The sequence below is a fragment of the Rhizomucor pusillus genome, assembly GCF_041956525.1.
Source record: "Rhizomucor pusillus strain CBS 183.67 unplaced genomic scaffold VTP01scaffold_13, whole genome shotgun sequence".
NCBI lineage: Eukaryota > Fungi > Mucoromycota > Mucoromycetes > Mucorales > Lichtheimiaceae > Rhizomucor > Rhizomucor pusillus.
This window is the reverse complement of record NW_027192155.1, coordinates 153,292-168,033: the sequence shown is the minus strand read 5'-3', so window position 1 is coordinate 168,033 and position 14,742 is coordinate 153,292. Positions and strand designations below refer to the sequence as shown.

The 14,742-nt window shown below is 44.6% G+C and overlaps 8 protein-coding genes across 8 annotated transcripts; 4 read left to right on the top strand and 4 right to left on the bottom strand.

The window, feature by feature from the left end:
* Positions 1 to 213: 213 nt before the first annotated feature.
* Positions 214 to 2,259, bottom strand: VTP01DRAFT_2450 (uncharacterized protein; the record flags this gene model as incomplete). Its single annotated transcript, XM_069380913.1, has 9 exons — positions 214 to 343; positions 408 to 465; positions 521 to 901; positions 963 to 1,331; positions 1,397 to 1,550; positions 1,602 to 1,750; positions 1,810 to 1,903; positions 2,016 to 2,057; positions 2,197 to 2,259. 9 exons carry the CDS (start codon positions 2,257 to 2,259, stop codon positions 214 to 216), a joined length of 1,440 nt encoding a protein of 479 aa, XP_069237226.1.
* Positions 2,260 to 3,178: 919 nt separating this feature from the next.
* Positions 3,179 to 3,469, bottom strand: VTP01DRAFT_2449 (uncharacterized protein; the record flags this gene model as incomplete). The annotated part of the gene is made up of 1 exon (XM_069380911.1): positions 3,179 to 3,469. One exon carries the CDS (start codon positions 3,467 to 3,469, stop codon positions 3,179 to 3,181), a length of 291 nt encoding a protein of 96 aa, XP_069237225.1.
* A 2,425-nt stretch (positions 3,470 to 5,894) lies between these two features.
* On the top strand, positions 5,895 to 6,475 carry VTP01DRAFT_2448 (uncharacterized protein; the record flags this gene model as incomplete). The annotated part of the gene is made up of 3 exons (XM_069380910.1): positions 5,895 to 6,079; positions 6,133 to 6,220; positions 6,299 to 6,475. 3 exons carry the CDS (start codon positions 5,895 to 5,897, stop codon positions 6,473 to 6,475), a joined length of 450 nt encoding a protein of 149 aa, XP_069237224.1.
* Positions 6,476 to 6,653: 178 nt separating this feature from the next.
* Positions 6,654 to 7,404, top strand: VTP01DRAFT_2447 (uncharacterized protein; the record flags this gene model as incomplete). The annotated part of the gene is made up of 5 exons (XM_069380909.1): positions 6,654 to 6,863; positions 6,927 to 6,978; positions 7,043 to 7,129; positions 7,277 to 7,283; positions 7,344 to 7,404. 5 exons carry the CDS (start codon positions 6,654 to 6,656, stop codon positions 7,402 to 7,404), a joined length of 417 nt encoding a protein of 138 aa, XP_069237223.1.
* Positions 7,405 to 8,980: 1,576 nt separating this feature from the next.
* On the top strand, positions 8,981 to 11,203 carry VTP01DRAFT_2446 (uncharacterized protein; the record flags this gene model as incomplete). Its single annotated transcript, XM_069380908.1, has 4 exons — positions 8,981 to 9,488; positions 9,557 to 9,840; positions 9,912 to 10,262; positions 10,322 to 11,203. The coding sequence occupies 4 exons, from the start codon at positions 8,981 to 8,983 to the stop codon at positions 11,201 to 11,203; spliced, it is 2,025 nt and encodes a 674-aa protein (XP_069237222.1).
* An 85-nt stretch (positions 11,204 to 11,288) lies between these two features.
* VTP01DRAFT_2445 (uncharacterized protein) lies at positions 11,289 to 11,821 on the bottom strand (the record flags this gene model as incomplete). Its single annotated transcript, XM_069380907.1, has 2 exons — positions 11,289 to 11,516; positions 11,576 to 11,821. 2 exons carry the CDS (start codon positions 11,819 to 11,821, stop codon positions 11,289 to 11,291), a joined length of 474 nt encoding a protein of 157 aa, XP_069237221.1.
* A 77-nt stretch (positions 11,822 to 11,898) lies between these two features.
* VTP01DRAFT_2444 (uncharacterized protein) lies at positions 11,899 to 12,938 on the top strand (the record flags this gene model as incomplete). The annotated part of the gene is made up of 2 exons (XM_069380906.1): positions 11,899 to 12,049; positions 12,121 to 12,938. 2 exons carry the CDS (start codon positions 11,899 to 11,901, stop codon positions 12,936 to 12,938), a joined length of 969 nt encoding a protein of 322 aa, XP_069237220.1.
* A 278-nt stretch (positions 12,939 to 13,216) lies between these two features.
* On the bottom strand, positions 13,217 to 14,322 carry VTP01DRAFT_2443 (uncharacterized protein; the record flags this gene model as incomplete). The annotated part of the gene is made up of 5 exons (XM_069380905.1): positions 13,217 to 13,454; positions 13,520 to 13,748; positions 13,859 to 13,961; positions 14,050 to 14,211; positions 14,269 to 14,322. The coding sequence occupies 5 exons, from the start codon at positions 14,320 to 14,322 to the stop codon at positions 13,217 to 13,219; spliced, it is 786 nt and encodes a 261-aa protein (XP_069237219.1).
* Positions 14,323 to 14,742: the final 420 nt, after the last annotated feature.

The window sequence follows — 14,742 nt, the reverse complement described above, 5'->3', positions numbered from 1 at the left end:
GCTGGGGTGGTGAGCTAAGCTGTAACAACAGTCAGCTTCGTAGATAGTTCTGACAAAAAGGTACAAGCTCCGTGAGTGTATATTGCCTGGTGCATCTCCTTGACAACCTGCAAAGTAAGGGATAAACAACACGGCGGGACTTCATGCATACAGCTTGAAATAGGCTCATTCTTTCTAATTACAAACAAACAAAACTAATTACAGAATGTCCTTTTAATTTCGAATGTAATGCTTTGATTTGAGCATCATACTGGCGATAAACGTAAATACAGCGACGCAAGCGAGGACAAGCCAGCTTAATTGCGACCTGAGAGATAAGGGTATCCATGTAGCACTTATTACACTAATGAAAGGTTCCTTCTTTAGGTCCAAATATTCATCTCGTATCTTTTACAAATGTTACTTACAGTGACCATACAGTACCACTGGAAATCGGTCCTAGCGCACGCATGCCACTAGAGCAACCTAGACACATCGACTTAGTACCACATCATATTGTTCAATAGAAAGAGCCACTTACACTGGGAAAGAGCATTGATACTACCCAGTGCATCCCTGTGCGTTGCTGCATTGTTGACAAGGATGATAGATGCGGTTATAGTCACAGTCTGTGCAATTGTCTTTAGGCCCATGTTGAGCAGCAAGCCTGCCCAGAGCAGAGCATTGGATTCAGTCGCCAGGTAGCGATTGAAACCTTGCAATGCAAAGACAAAGATACAAATGAAAAGTGTCACGCGCAACAGCCTGAGAGTACCAAGCCAGGCTGTCAAGTGGTGGTATATGAAAAATTGGATAAAGAGAGTGACAAAGCCGGCAAAGGAAACAACTGTGCCGATCTCTTTAGAAGCGAGACCGAGACCACCCACAGACCATTCACTGGCTGACCAAATAGGGAAGAGCTCTGAGAACAGAGCGTTAGATCATAATTTAACAGACATTTTCTTGCATGATCATCTTCCTACCATCATAGAATACCATCTGGTATGCAATCAATGCATATGTAAAGCAAACCGCGAGAACAGCGCCGTTGATAGATGATTTTGCAGCAGATTGATTGCTGCCATTGAATGTTTCGTACGAGCCTGTTTCGTTTACATTCTCCACGAGCGGTTGTGTTTCATTCACCATTCGATCTTCTTCTGTCGCTTTGATCTCCTTTGTTCTGACCAATGACTCTTCAAGAAATAAGAAGCCAGCAATCCATCCAATGCTGGCAATGACAGCAGCTGTGAAGCAAGGCAAGAAATATGGGTATTCAGTGAGAAATTCGGTAATAGGTCCGCCTTTGCCAAAGATGCTTGGGTATTTGTGCACGGGATCAGATAGATAACCTAGCAAAGATAGAGTTAATACCTAGCTACTTTTCATATGAAAACATCTGCTTCATGCACCGTACCGCCTAAACTAGCTCCGACAATGCCGCCTAATCCAAACACCACTTGCAAAAGCGAAAATGCCCGCGCACGTTGCGTCTCTGAATGCTGAGAAGTGACTTCAGATACCATGCTCTTCAAAACTGCAATATTGTTGTCCTTGACAAATTTGCACATCTAAGATACTGCTTTGGAACCTGATATATTATCCTTTAAATTCATATTTACCAGCAATCCCATGACAATCTTGGTGCAAAGCGCCCAGGCAAATGATTTTGACAAACCAAAGGAAATGATGCCAACAATCGTTGTTGCTAGCCCTGAGAAGACAACAGGTCGTCGCCCGATTCTGTCGGACAGCATTCCTATTGGCAAAGCTAGCGGCACGTGAGTAAAACAGCAGACGAGATCACAATTCGGGTCAGCAGCAGCTTACACGATATAAGCTGGGAAATTGAAAATGCAGACGCGATCATTCCAACGTAGTAACCGATTTCCGTCTCGGGACAAATCTTAAAGTCGCGTACCATCTACACATGTAAAGAAAGAGTTTAACCATATGTGTAACGTGGGACACCAGGTTCACAATCTTATCAATGTTTCTCTATCAGCAATTCTTCTATCTTTTCCGACGGTACTTACAAAATAGATGAAAGGGGCATGGATGCTGAAACTTATGGGTTCCTAGAAAAATTGCTCATTCAGTGAGTTATTCCGGGAGTTTGACCGTTGTGCATATGAACACGATCCTGCAGACTCGGTGCCCTTGGCGATCCCACGATTAACCGTCTGGGACGAGTGGGTTCCTAGATTGCAAACATACAGCAAACCGAACTGCACAAATAAGGATCAATTGCCGTACAGGCAAAGGCTTCTCTGACGGCATAAAGTTGCGCTGTTGCTTAGGGAAGTGCAGTTAAAAAAAGGTAGAAAGGGAAGCGTGGGCAAAAAGGGCGTCGTGTAGAACCTCGTTTCGATTTTGTAGTGTCGGCTTGCCACTTCCAATCTCAGCAGCAGGATCCGATATCTCGGTATACCTTTCCTCGGAAAAACTATGCCATCAATTGAATATACCAGGTGCTTTCTGGTGCTATCTATCGCATAGTGTCGACAAATGTCATACATCAAATTCACTACTATATATCAGCAAAATATGTCTTGATCTTTTCTCATGTAGCTACTTTGCTCAACATCGTGCATCCTTTCCTCACATGCTGCGTGGGGTCCATCTGGGGAGCTCCATCTAGGATAAAAGCAAGGACTGTACCAGTATGGAAAACCACCCATTTAGCGTTACCTCTCTGTGACGTTCAACAATCAAAAATAACGAGAGACAAAAATAAGTCGTCAGATTGCTGTTTAATTCTAGAAGACAGAACCACATCCATTGAAAAGTTTTTCTACAGCTTATAAACTATGACGAGATGTGACGATTATTGAAGTCTGAGAAGTTGGTCTAATAACGATTCAACCAATACTTCTTGATGCTGTGCTTGTAATTTTATTCCAGCTTATGTCAGACACGACACACCCCCCTCCAGGTTGGACAACCGTAAAAGAAACATGAGTGTCTGTGCTGCATAATGACTTGGAAGTTCACTCTGCTCATTTCTGCTTGGAAGCGGACTTATCGGCCTTGCTCCGGGTACGCCAAACATTCATCAATTTTGGCTGTACCGTCAAACATCTGGTTTTGTCAAAAGATCTTGCAACTCCACCAATGTAAATGCCAATCTTTGGTGACAGATCAAGGCCTATAGAGACCGAAGCATTATAACTCATTTCATCTACATGGAAACAACGGGTTACTCGAATGCCATTTGAAAAATCTCAAGTGGGTCCATGAAGCAAACACTTTGTGCTACATGTCCCTTAACAGCCTGCTGAATAGGTTGCGCTCTATCATGGATTTTTATTCTGTGCTCTTTGGCATACGATGATGAAATGGTGCTGAAGTTTGCGCCGGGGTCGACCAAGGCTGATGCTCTCTCATTCTGTAGGTCTTCAATCCATAAAGACGACAAGGCTTCTGCCTCTGTCACCCGAGTCGGAACGTTTCCTTTACCAAACCCATCGAGCGAGTCAGATACCGACATCGTTATCAACTGATTTCACTGTTTGAATTACTCGCCCTTTTATTGATATGTGTATTTGTTACCTTTGTTGATCAGTCACAATGTACTGCAGAACCTTGCAGTAACATATTCGACTACAGGATACGTGCCAGGAACAAGATCAAGTCATCATGCAGCTTGAAAAAGAACACAGTGGCTGCATCCAAGTGGATAAGAAGAATACAGTGAAAGAACTTACATTACAACCTAATCTACCCTAAAGATATTGGCAGAATTTACCTTGGATTACTTAACTCTTCTTTTTCGTTCCCCATTCCCCATTCCTCTATATACCTAGTAAATGGTTCTCTTCAAAATGCGCTTTGAGATCGTCTTTAGAATAATAGAATTGTCGACAGCATGCACATGCGTATGCTGTGTCAACGTTCTCTGGCTAAAAGAAGTGTTATCCATTAAGCCACCCATATATGAATAGTGCGTACCTGGCCTTCGCCCTTTTTCATTTTAACAAATGTTACGCTACTTCATAGGGAGCATCCAAAAATTCTTTACGGTATTTTCGAGTTAGTCCTTGCTGCTTTTTCTGCGCTCATTCGAAGGCTTTGAAATATTTAGCTCTAAAGCGATTATAATGAGAATGTGAATTTCTCTAGATTTTCCTACAGCTTACCTTCGATATTAATCACGTGCTCGCGCAGATAGCCAGCGTCATTGACAGATGTGGCACTCAAATACAAGATTAACAACCTTGTTGAACGCCATGGCAACAGTATCAAAGCAGAAGACATCATTAACTACGCAACGAGCCTCTTAACAGCTTCTCACCCAGCTTCAGACCTAACACTGTAAGAGGCTGTAACAGCGTGCAGCAGCCTCTTACATGTTAGAGCCCCTTCCAGTTTTAGACTCCGAGCCCCTTACAGCGTGTGGAGCCTCTTACAGTGCTGGAAGCGAAAATGGCCCGAAACCGCTGGTCGTTGTTTGGCTGGCGAGAAGGGGCTTGTAAACTTTTTAAAATGCAAGTACCATATCTACATGTTCTTGCAACTATTGACTTTTTTTTTACTTCGTTGACCTGATTCTAGCAGTAGTGGCCCGATTTCAGCATAGTGAACCAATTTAGCATAGAAGCGCATCCACAAACCTTTGTTCTTATCCGACTAGTTGGCTACTGGATTTCCCACCAGCACTACCACACGACTTACCATCCCTATAAGAACAGAAAACCAAAATATGTTTTTCTTCTGCTATAAAATTAGGGAACACAAATATATCCAAAATTTATAGTACTGTCCAAATCAGAGAAGAAATAACAAATAAGACTAATAAGTCTTTAAAAACTGGAAAAGTTCCATCGACAATACCAATGGCCAGGGAGGCGTGGACAACCTCAACGCATCCGTGCGTGCTCCATAGTGACACGATTTCAGTGTAGTGATCCAAATTCCTTGTAAGTGGCTCAAATTCATGGGCATGACCCAATAATTCAGATCAGTGACCCTTATCAAATTATTCTTCCAGCATTGTATGGAGTATGCAGCATCTGGACCATGGCTCTTCCACGACGCTGCGGTTAATTTTCAGCCTTCACGCTATCCAATGAAATCTTTTGTAATTGAAACACCGCGGGGAGAGAGCAGGGGGGCGGCTCCGCCTCGTCTACGGACACTGGTTTCGGAGTTACATATATGGTAATATACACTCGTTTCGGATAAAGGGTATATCCACACTCGTTTCGATAAGCACTCGTTTTGGGAGTTACTATATCTGGCAGTCCGCACTCCTTTCGAAAAGGTTTATTCCATCAGCTATCTGCAGGCAAAATGTACAGTGCAACAAGCTAAATATTGAGCATGCTATTTAAAGCAATTATCAAATAGTACTTCATAGACTTTATGTAGCTTCCACGTATGATTTAAGTATGAGATCTCGAAACTTGCACCCATCCTTTTCTTATATGGAAATGACCCGAAGACCCTGAGCGCACAAAGAAATTTTCGCACACTTTCTTTTCCCTGTTCTCTCACAGTAACAGTATCCTGTTTTTATTCTAAACGCTATGTTCGAAGCTGACTACTATAACAATCTCGAATAGTTCGAGCATCGTCTGCTTCAGGAGTCAGCAGCGTATTCGAAGCGAAGCAGCGTGAAACCCGAAGCTGCAGAGAATGGCAATGTTAATGTTACTTATCATTGTACTCAGGGTGGGCAGTACCGCAATAACCGGGAAAAACAGTCGAGAATATGCAAAGATAGAAGATGACGATTGCTAAAGGCTGGCCAGCCTACATCCGCGTTGCTGTCTTGCGCGTAACCTCAAGAAGCACCAACACATTCCCGATTTCCGGTCCAAGTGGATCATAACGAAGGTCAACGACGTCCATAATCATCTGGCAATGGACATCAGTTTTTTTCAGCATTGCAATTCACAACAAAGCAACAACACATGCTAGCACGCTTACACCAAGCTAATGCAGCTACCGAAACAATCGTCACCTTGCTCAATATCATGAATGAAAATCAACAACATCTTATACACACTAAAGCCGTTGTCAATGCTCGCGTAAAGCTCAGATATGCTTTAAACGAAGGAAGCAATGCAGACACCATCCAGCAGTCGCTAAGACTTCTGCAAGAGAGAGACTATTTTGCATTCCTGTAAAAACGCCCGAAGCACGACTTAGTGAGCTATTCTTCGCGCGTTCAGAAGCGACAGATATGACAGCCAAATGCCCTGAGATCCTGATCGTTGACGCAACATACAATACCAACGTTTCAAAATTTCCAATGTGAAACGCTGTCGGCATCGGCGATACGAGCAACGACGAAAACCGCCTAGCATCCTTCCAGATTGCTATGGCATGGGTGGAGAATGAGACTTATGAATCCTACCGCTGGTTTCTCCATACACTCGAAAGAAGGATGTACGAACCTCTTGGCGTCACTCCTGAGATCTTCATGTCAGATTGCTACTTTGCACTAATGAAAGCTGCCCAGTGGACTGCCCTTACTGCTTTGACAAGTTGAAGCTACCTTTACACGCAGTGTCCAGGAAGCATTCGACATTAAATCCACACTGGACGCTGAATACGTAGAGAAAGAAGTTGAGCGATGAGGAGGTTTGACGCAGAAGATCATACGACGACCGGTTCCATTGGAAGAGCAATCTGACTTCTGTCGCTTACGCAAGCTATTTCACTACTGGATGTCTCTCGATCAGCGCAAAGGCTATCCGCAGCCAATCGATTTTGATAGACTTCCTGAAGGCTTGCAAAGATTTCGCGATGTTTTAGAGCAAATAATACGCAATGGACGACAGAGCATCTTCAGGCTTGTGGCTTTGAGAGCACAGCAGGACTATGGCCGAAACGCATCTCATCCCATGATCCTGCTATACTATTTCGAGCCTTTTGTGGTAATACAAATCATAAATTTCCATTGGATAGCAATATGCTAAATAACCACTGATGCTTGACAGTCCGGATATTATGGCATGCATGGCTCAAGAGTGATGGGGGATGCAATGACCAGTATGTCTGTCAAGACTAGCAATATGCTCACGATGTCCCTTACGAAGTCTCAAAAAACCTGTAGAATCCATTCAGCAGGTTTCCATTCCTGAAACAAGGATTCTTTTGAAACCGCGGAGATGGAACGGTTACCTTGCGCGAGCAGTACCACGTAGCTTACGCCCTAGGCTTTTGTGAAGCCAAAACGGATGACACAAAGTGTGACAAGGGCCAACAGCACACCGACCTTCTGAGACTGGGATTATTCAGTAAAGCTGCAATCAACAGGTTGGAAATCGAGGCTATCATAGCTGTATAGGGTATCGGTAGGAGTGTAGTCGAAACCTTTGTGCCAGCACATTTCTAAGAGGCGCTCGATTTTGTAGGCTGTGGTATGCGCATATATTTTATGACATTGGTAGCAGAGGTCTTATATCCAATGGTTGAAGTAGCGCATTTTTTGATCCCTACTTCCTTGGACACCTTACATTCGTTACTGATGGGATTCACGCTGAAAAGAGTCCGGATGCATACCAGCAGCATAGCGTAAAATGAGAGGAATCAAGTCGTGTAGCAGCAAACAAATGGTGCGCTCGTCCTTTACGTGGAAGCAGCTAGATGACGTTCTTAACCTTCGAAATCTGCAAAATATGCAAGCATCTATTGAATGCTAAGTGGAAGGCTTGCGTCCCAGATACTTCTATGCATGGTTGAATATTGTTACAGAGGTGTCTTTCCGCCTGAGAAGCAGATTCAATCGAGTTTCAATAGATGACGTATGCCCGTCTGCCAAAAAAAAACCCTCAACACGACGCTTTTTGTTATGACCCTGTATATTGTCTCTTACTCCTAGGCGTGGCAAAAGGAATCCCCGCGATGATGTCCTCTTTCAGAGCACTCGTGAGGGCATCAGATGTGCCTTCGCGCCACTGGCCCCTGTACTATGCCTGCGAAAATCGGTGATTTCTCTTTGAAAGGTATGGGGGAAAAGCAACAGGGTTTAATTCTCTTCTAATGCAGCTCTATATAAGGGAATGCTATGGCCGCTGTTTCTAGTCGCATTTAGGTTGATTGTAAAAAAGCTGGCAATAGAAAAAAGCTTATTCTCACTGAAGCCTTCTCATCCTCAGCTTGCCTGTCCTCACTCCTAGAACTATTACATGTTTGATTTCCGGGTTTGCCCTACGTTAGGCTTATCAAACCGAAAACTGAATGAAGAAAAAATACAAGCAGTTTGAGCGCATAAAGCTTTTCTTAGTTTTTGTGAAATGGTAAATAGGGAAAATAACCCGAACTTGTCCTGACTTAAAACGCCAAATCCCATCTCACAAGCGCATATTAGAAGGAAAAATCATATATTATCATCCTAAACAGCACTCAATTTCGCGAGTTCGAATAAAGTAAAAAGGATGATGAGAAATTTGCTATTTCATGGTAATACGCACATACTTTCCATTGTCCTAAAATCTGCGTGGTTCTGCACCATGGGAATATGACTGCGATGACCTAAACCGATGATTTAGATGACGATTTTTTTACGGAAAGTACTCTATTCTCTTTGGCGAAACAATCTCCCGTGAAACTCAAGCCGCTACCTGCAATTTATATCCAGTTTTAGAAAGATAGATGAAAATTGCCGGGGGAAAGCTCGGACGGCACACATTTATTTCTCAACAATGGCATTCGTGGCCATGGTGAGGGGACGCACGGCAGAAGGAGGCCCAGTAGCAACGCGTCGTGGAGGTCAAGCCCGTGCCCGATGGCGCCGCCGTGTTCGCCTCCCATCTTTAAATTGACCTCTATCGCATTAACGAGATACAATGGATTCGACTGTGACGGGAATGCATGAAAATACCTACCTGCGGTGACTCATGCTAAAGGCTAGCCTACTTTACTTTTACTGCTCATTTGTGATATCTTTTTTAGTCAAAAACCCGACAGCGCTGAGGTGGCTTTCTCCGATCCGCATTTTTTTTACATTTCGCATTTTTTTTTCTCTTTCCTGATTCCCCCGTTCTGGACCATGGGTCAATATAAGAAGGAGAGTGCTCGAGTAGCTCGAGCGAGAGAAGCCGGCGATGATCGTGCCACGAACATTAAAGTCAAGGGTGAAAACTTTTACCGTGATGCCAAGAAGCTGCGGTACATCAACATGCTCAAAGGCGGCAAGGCGATTCGCAACTCTCAGGGCAAGATCATCAAGGCCGCCGAGTATCAGAGCTCAGAAGCTAAAACAGCTCGCGTTGCACCCAACAGAAAATGGTTCGGCAACACTCGAGTCATCACGCAAAAGGCGCTGGAGCAATTTCGAGAATCGCTTGGTGCTAGAGTCAACGATCCGTACCAGGTTCTCCTTCGACAGAACAAGCTGCCAATGTCGCTGCTCCAAGACCCCACAAAGCAAAGTCGTATGCATATTTTGGACACCGAATCATTTGCCAACACATTCGGTGCTAAAGCTCAACGCAAGAAACCTAAAATCTCGGCTGGAACCATGGAAGAATTGATGGCCCGTGTAGATGATGTGCAAGGTATGCTTATCTCTATCCTTATGTGACTGTGGAATGCATCTAAATTGGGATTTTTGTGTGGTGATTAGAAAATTACGATGAAAAGAAGGACATGAATCTGGTTGCAAACCAAGAGACCGAGTTCACAGACGAAGCACGAGCATGGTATCTCCAGGCCGGTCAATCGAAACGTATTTGGAACGAACTTTACAAGGTCATTGACTCCTCCGACGTTATCATCCATGTCCTGGATGCTCGTGATCCCCTTGGTACTCGATGCCGCAAAATCGAAAACTTCATCCGCAAAGAAAAGCCCCACAAACACCTGATTTTTGTGCTTAACAAATGCGATCTTATTCCCACGTGGGCTACCGTAAGTTCCAGATTTGCATATTACACATATATTTGAATTGTAGAACGCTGACGACAACGTATTTTGTTTAGGCCAAGTGGGTTGCCCATCTATCTCAAGACTATCCTACGCTCGCTTTCCATGCTTCCATCAAAAACTCATTTGGCAAAGGCTCTCTCATTCAACTCTTGCGACAGTTTTCCGGCTTGCACAGTGATAAGAAGCAAATCCAAGTTGGTTTCATCGGTTACCCCAACACTGGCAAATCCTCTATTATCAACACCTTGAAGGCAAAGAAAGTATGCAACGTTGCACCTATTCCTGGCGAAACCAAAGTTTGGCAGTATATTACGCTGATGAAGCGTATCTACCTGATTGACTGTCCCGGTGTTGTGCCACCCAATCCGGAAGATACTGAAACTGATATCATTCTCAAGGGATCGGTAAGAATTAAATGCATACTTTGTGAGCCGTGCAAATATATATTAAATCTTATATACAGGTCCGTGTAGAGAATGTACCCAACCCTGAGGATAACATACCAACAATTTTGGAACGTGTACGGAAAGAATACATCCAACGCACGTATGGTATCAAAGACTGGGACGATCCTGTAGACTTTTTGGAAAAATTAGCAAAGAAGCGCGGCAAATTGCTAAAGAAGGGCGAACCTGATATTCACAATTCGGCCGTCATTGTATTAAACGATTGGTTGCGAGGAAGAATACCATACTACGTGCCTCCACCCGAAAGAGAGACGAAGCCTGAAACTGCTGCTGACAAGAAGATGCCTGGCGTAGAACAGATCTTCAAGAACATCTCTGTGTCTGCCAGCTTTATGGAGGATGATCTGAAGAAGGAGGAAGAAGAAGAGAAGAGCGAACAGCAAGCAGAAACAACCACGGAAAACGCCGCCAAGGAAACAGAGTCCAAGTCTGCAGCTGCGGCAGACGAACCTACCGATTGGGATGAGATCTTTGAGAGTGTTGTAGGCGAGGAAGGACCTGTTGCAGAAGCACCTGTCATTGAAGGCGAAGAAGAGGAAGAGGAAGAGGCCGAAGAAGATCAGCAGCAAGAGATCGACAGTGAATTGGAACTTTCCGACATGGGCGAAGAAATCCCCAGCGACGATGAAGAAGAAGAGGAAGAGGTGGAGGAGCAGCAGCCTGCACGAAAGAAGAGCAAGAAACAAGATGAAGAAGAAGCTGCAGAAGCAACAACACCTTCAAAGAAGAAGAAAAAGATTGGTGTTCACTACTACGAAACCGCTAATGTAAAGAACCGCAACCGAAACAAGGCAAAGCCGGACGAAACTGCAAAGAAGGTTCTCCACAGCCGATTAAAAGGATCAGCACAGGCTGGTTCCAAGCGCAAGAGACGTTAGTCGACACGTTCCGCTCTCTGCATTGTAGTCTTGCATTTGTTGTTCACACACATTTATATATACACACATGCGCTATTTTTTTTTTTTACTCTTGTATTTTGTCTGCTTCGTTAATAACATTTGCATCTTCCTTGTCCTCTTTTGTACCATATTTCTTTCTAGCTCTTCTTGCTCGTCTAGCTTTTGCCTTTGCTACCTTTGCGGCCTTTTGGGCATTTTTGCTAAGTTTGCCGTTAATCATGTCGTCCAATTTTTCAATCAAGAGCTTGCGTGCGATGCCTCGATTGGCTTCAAGCGAGCGAGTTTGCTGGCACTACATGGCGATTTGTTATTCCTTCCATAGAGTTCTCCATAGACAAGGTAAGCGCATACTTGTACACGGATCCCAGTTGGAATATGCTTGAGATCAACGCAGTTGACACGCTTGTTGACAGCCTGACCGCCAGGGCCTGAGCCTTTTACGAACTTTTCAACAAGATCGCTTTCGTTCAGAACAATCTTTTGCCGTTCCTTTTTAATGGGCTCTTGGACGACTGCTGGTGGTGGTGGTGGTTCCGTTGTCAGGAATCTGCGCCATGGTGCGACGAGGCCGGCGACGCTGCGGAAGCGGGCAAACATGGTGTGTGGTGGTGTGTGTGCGGAAAAGCTTCTTTGACACCGCCCAACAACCAACCCTCTTCTTTTATTATCGCCTCATGGATAGCAACAATTCGTACATTGAATGGAGTGCGCTGCGATCTGTGTGGTTTAGCCAGTACCATTCGTTAGGTCAGACAAAAGTCGTCGTGGCGCTGATTGAGAATCCTGGCCTTTACAACCGCGGTGATGGTCTTCTCGTGTATACAGGTACAGCGCGTTAAGTATGCATGTATAAACAATTATATAAGGGTATTAATATATAAACAACAACAATCAAGGTGTCGATCCTAGCGATAATACGCAAAAGTTGCTCATATCATATCAGCTTTACGACCACCTGCGACTTTCGCTGGAAGCGGTGCTTCAGCGCTTGGATAAGAACATCCCGTCCCCGAGGAGCCTGCATCCTAGCCGAGTTGCCTGGACAAATGTAACTGGCGTCTACGTTAAATCCAGCAAAGAGCTGGAGAAGTTACATCAGTGTTGCAAGAAGATAAGTAAAAGGCTGCATCGCATGCAAAATGCAAAAGCCCAAGTCGACCTCGCGTTGTCACTCCTTGAACGGAAAAGTCATGTCTTTGTCAGTATTGATATCGAAGCGTACGAGCTTGACCACAGCATCTTGCTCGAGATCGGATGGACGCTGTACGATTCCAAGCGGAGAGTACTGCAGGATCAGCATTACATGAACAGCCGTTATCGACACTTGGCAAATGGCAAATATGTCAACGATGAAAGACTAAGCTTTAATTTCGGTACCTCTGTGTGGTGCACGCTTGATCAGGCACTCGCTGAACTCCATGCTGATTTGGAGTGGGCTACCAAGCGGGACGGTGGCTACGTTCTCGTTGGGCACAACTTGGATAGCGATATTGCGTACCTTCGCGGCGTAAAATTCATGTGGCCGTGCAAAGATGGAAATACCTCTCTTGACGTGCAAGAGAGCGCAGCCATCACCGTCTTGAACACCGAATCCATGTACGGTGTGTATCGGAACGATTTGCACAACCCACCATCCTTGTCAGGAACGCTGACCGAACTCGGTATCGAGCATTGGCATATGCACAACGCAGGTGAGCTTACTTTAAATGACTAGACATTGCGTCTCGCAATTTTCTTTCCATGCGTTCTTTCCATATCATTACCCGGGGCATAACTTTGTGGTTTATTTTTTCTCTCTTTTCTTCTTCGTGGCTTGCTTTAGGAAACGATGCCCACTACACGATGCTACTCTTCTTGGAACTCATGAGGAGATTCAAGGAGGCAAACGATAAGGCTGAATGCAACTTGATTGATTCTCTGCGATAGTAGCGCTAATATATATACCATACAAAATTGAGGAACGAAAATAAAAAGCGAAATGCAGCATGTTGTCTATTGTCCTTGCGTCGGTCTCGGTTGGACGACAGCTTGGCCATATCGAATAACCAGAGCCTTGACGGTCTTGTATGCTTCAGAAACTGCAGGTGGAATGCTTGGGTTTGCAGTTGGGGGCAAAAGATGTCTATCAAGGGTGGCACCGAGCTGTCTAAATGCTCTGCTGGTGTAGGTCGAAAGATGGAAACGGAATCGCAAGAATTGAGCATACAAAAAGATGGACCAAATTTGAAGACTAGGAACGGTATGCGCGGTTTAGTACATTGATATAAGGATCTAATGACTACTAAGATTACTCACCGGAAGATACCAAGCAACAAGCGACCCATAATCACGACAACTTCAATCTGTGCGACAAAACGCATTGCTGCGTCGTAGTTCTTGTCGGTCCAAGCCTTGATCTGCTGCTGCACTCTGCCTTGCCAGGTCCCGCCGTTGGAAGGTGCAGGGAATACAGTAGGTATAATGTTTGTGCGAATGTATCCAAGTGCATGGAAAGTCGAAAAAGTAGCAAACGGGATCAGGGTAACTAGGACAAGTTGATTGACGTGTCAGCAAGTCCTTCTTCTTTCTTACTCTTTATCTCTCCTGTCTCCCAAAAATGCAGGTATGCAGGTAAAAAAAGGCAAAGTCACTCACCCGTGATAGGTCTCGACAAAAACCAGTACAATGCCAGGAGAAGGTATTGTACATTTTCATCCATAACCAGACGCTGTGCATATGTAGAGCTCAACTTTGGAACCTACAAGTCCCTCGTGTTAAGCTTGTCACGGACTACTATACTACTCCCCACACCTCCTTCCTGCATGCAGTTTCATTGCCTTGCTTACCCCATGGGTTTTGTAAATGACTACACCGTACGAGCCAATAGCACCGACATACGCAGTCTTGTAAGCTGTGACGGACGGTCTGAATAGGATGAAGGACAAAAAGTACAATGCAGAACCCAGAAGCGTGAGTGAGTGGCCCACGAACCAGGCGAACTGCTGGGTCTGTTCTCTGGTTAACTCCCTGAGAAGTAATAAGATCCTTTTTCCAACAAAGACTACCTTGGCGAGAGTTAGTAGACGTTGCTGAACTGTCTGAGCCGATTGTTGCGGCATGCTGCTGCTTCTTCTTTTGCGTTTGCTAGCTGAAAAGGGAGCACCACCGAACGGGGTGAGTTCAAAGTTGGTGAGTTTGAAAAACGCGGCACGTCTGCGAATTTTCGAGACGGGCTGTATTCCAAAAAATTATAAGGATATCAGAGGAAACTAGGATTGCCGGCAAAGCTAGCGAACTGTCAATTGAATCGATGTATCGCTCTTCCACTTTAAAAGCTTGGAGCATATGATTTGAGATGACATTGGAGGAGTTTTGAGGTGGAATGTGCTCCAAAGTCCAACACATGCTGAACCAGCTCGCGAAGCGAGCGACACCGAGCCACGTATGTCATCGCAGTTCCTGCTGCAATTGTAAGAGCGATCGTTTCTTTAATTCAAAACCAGATACCTTGAAAGCAAGACGGCGCTATTATCTGCAAT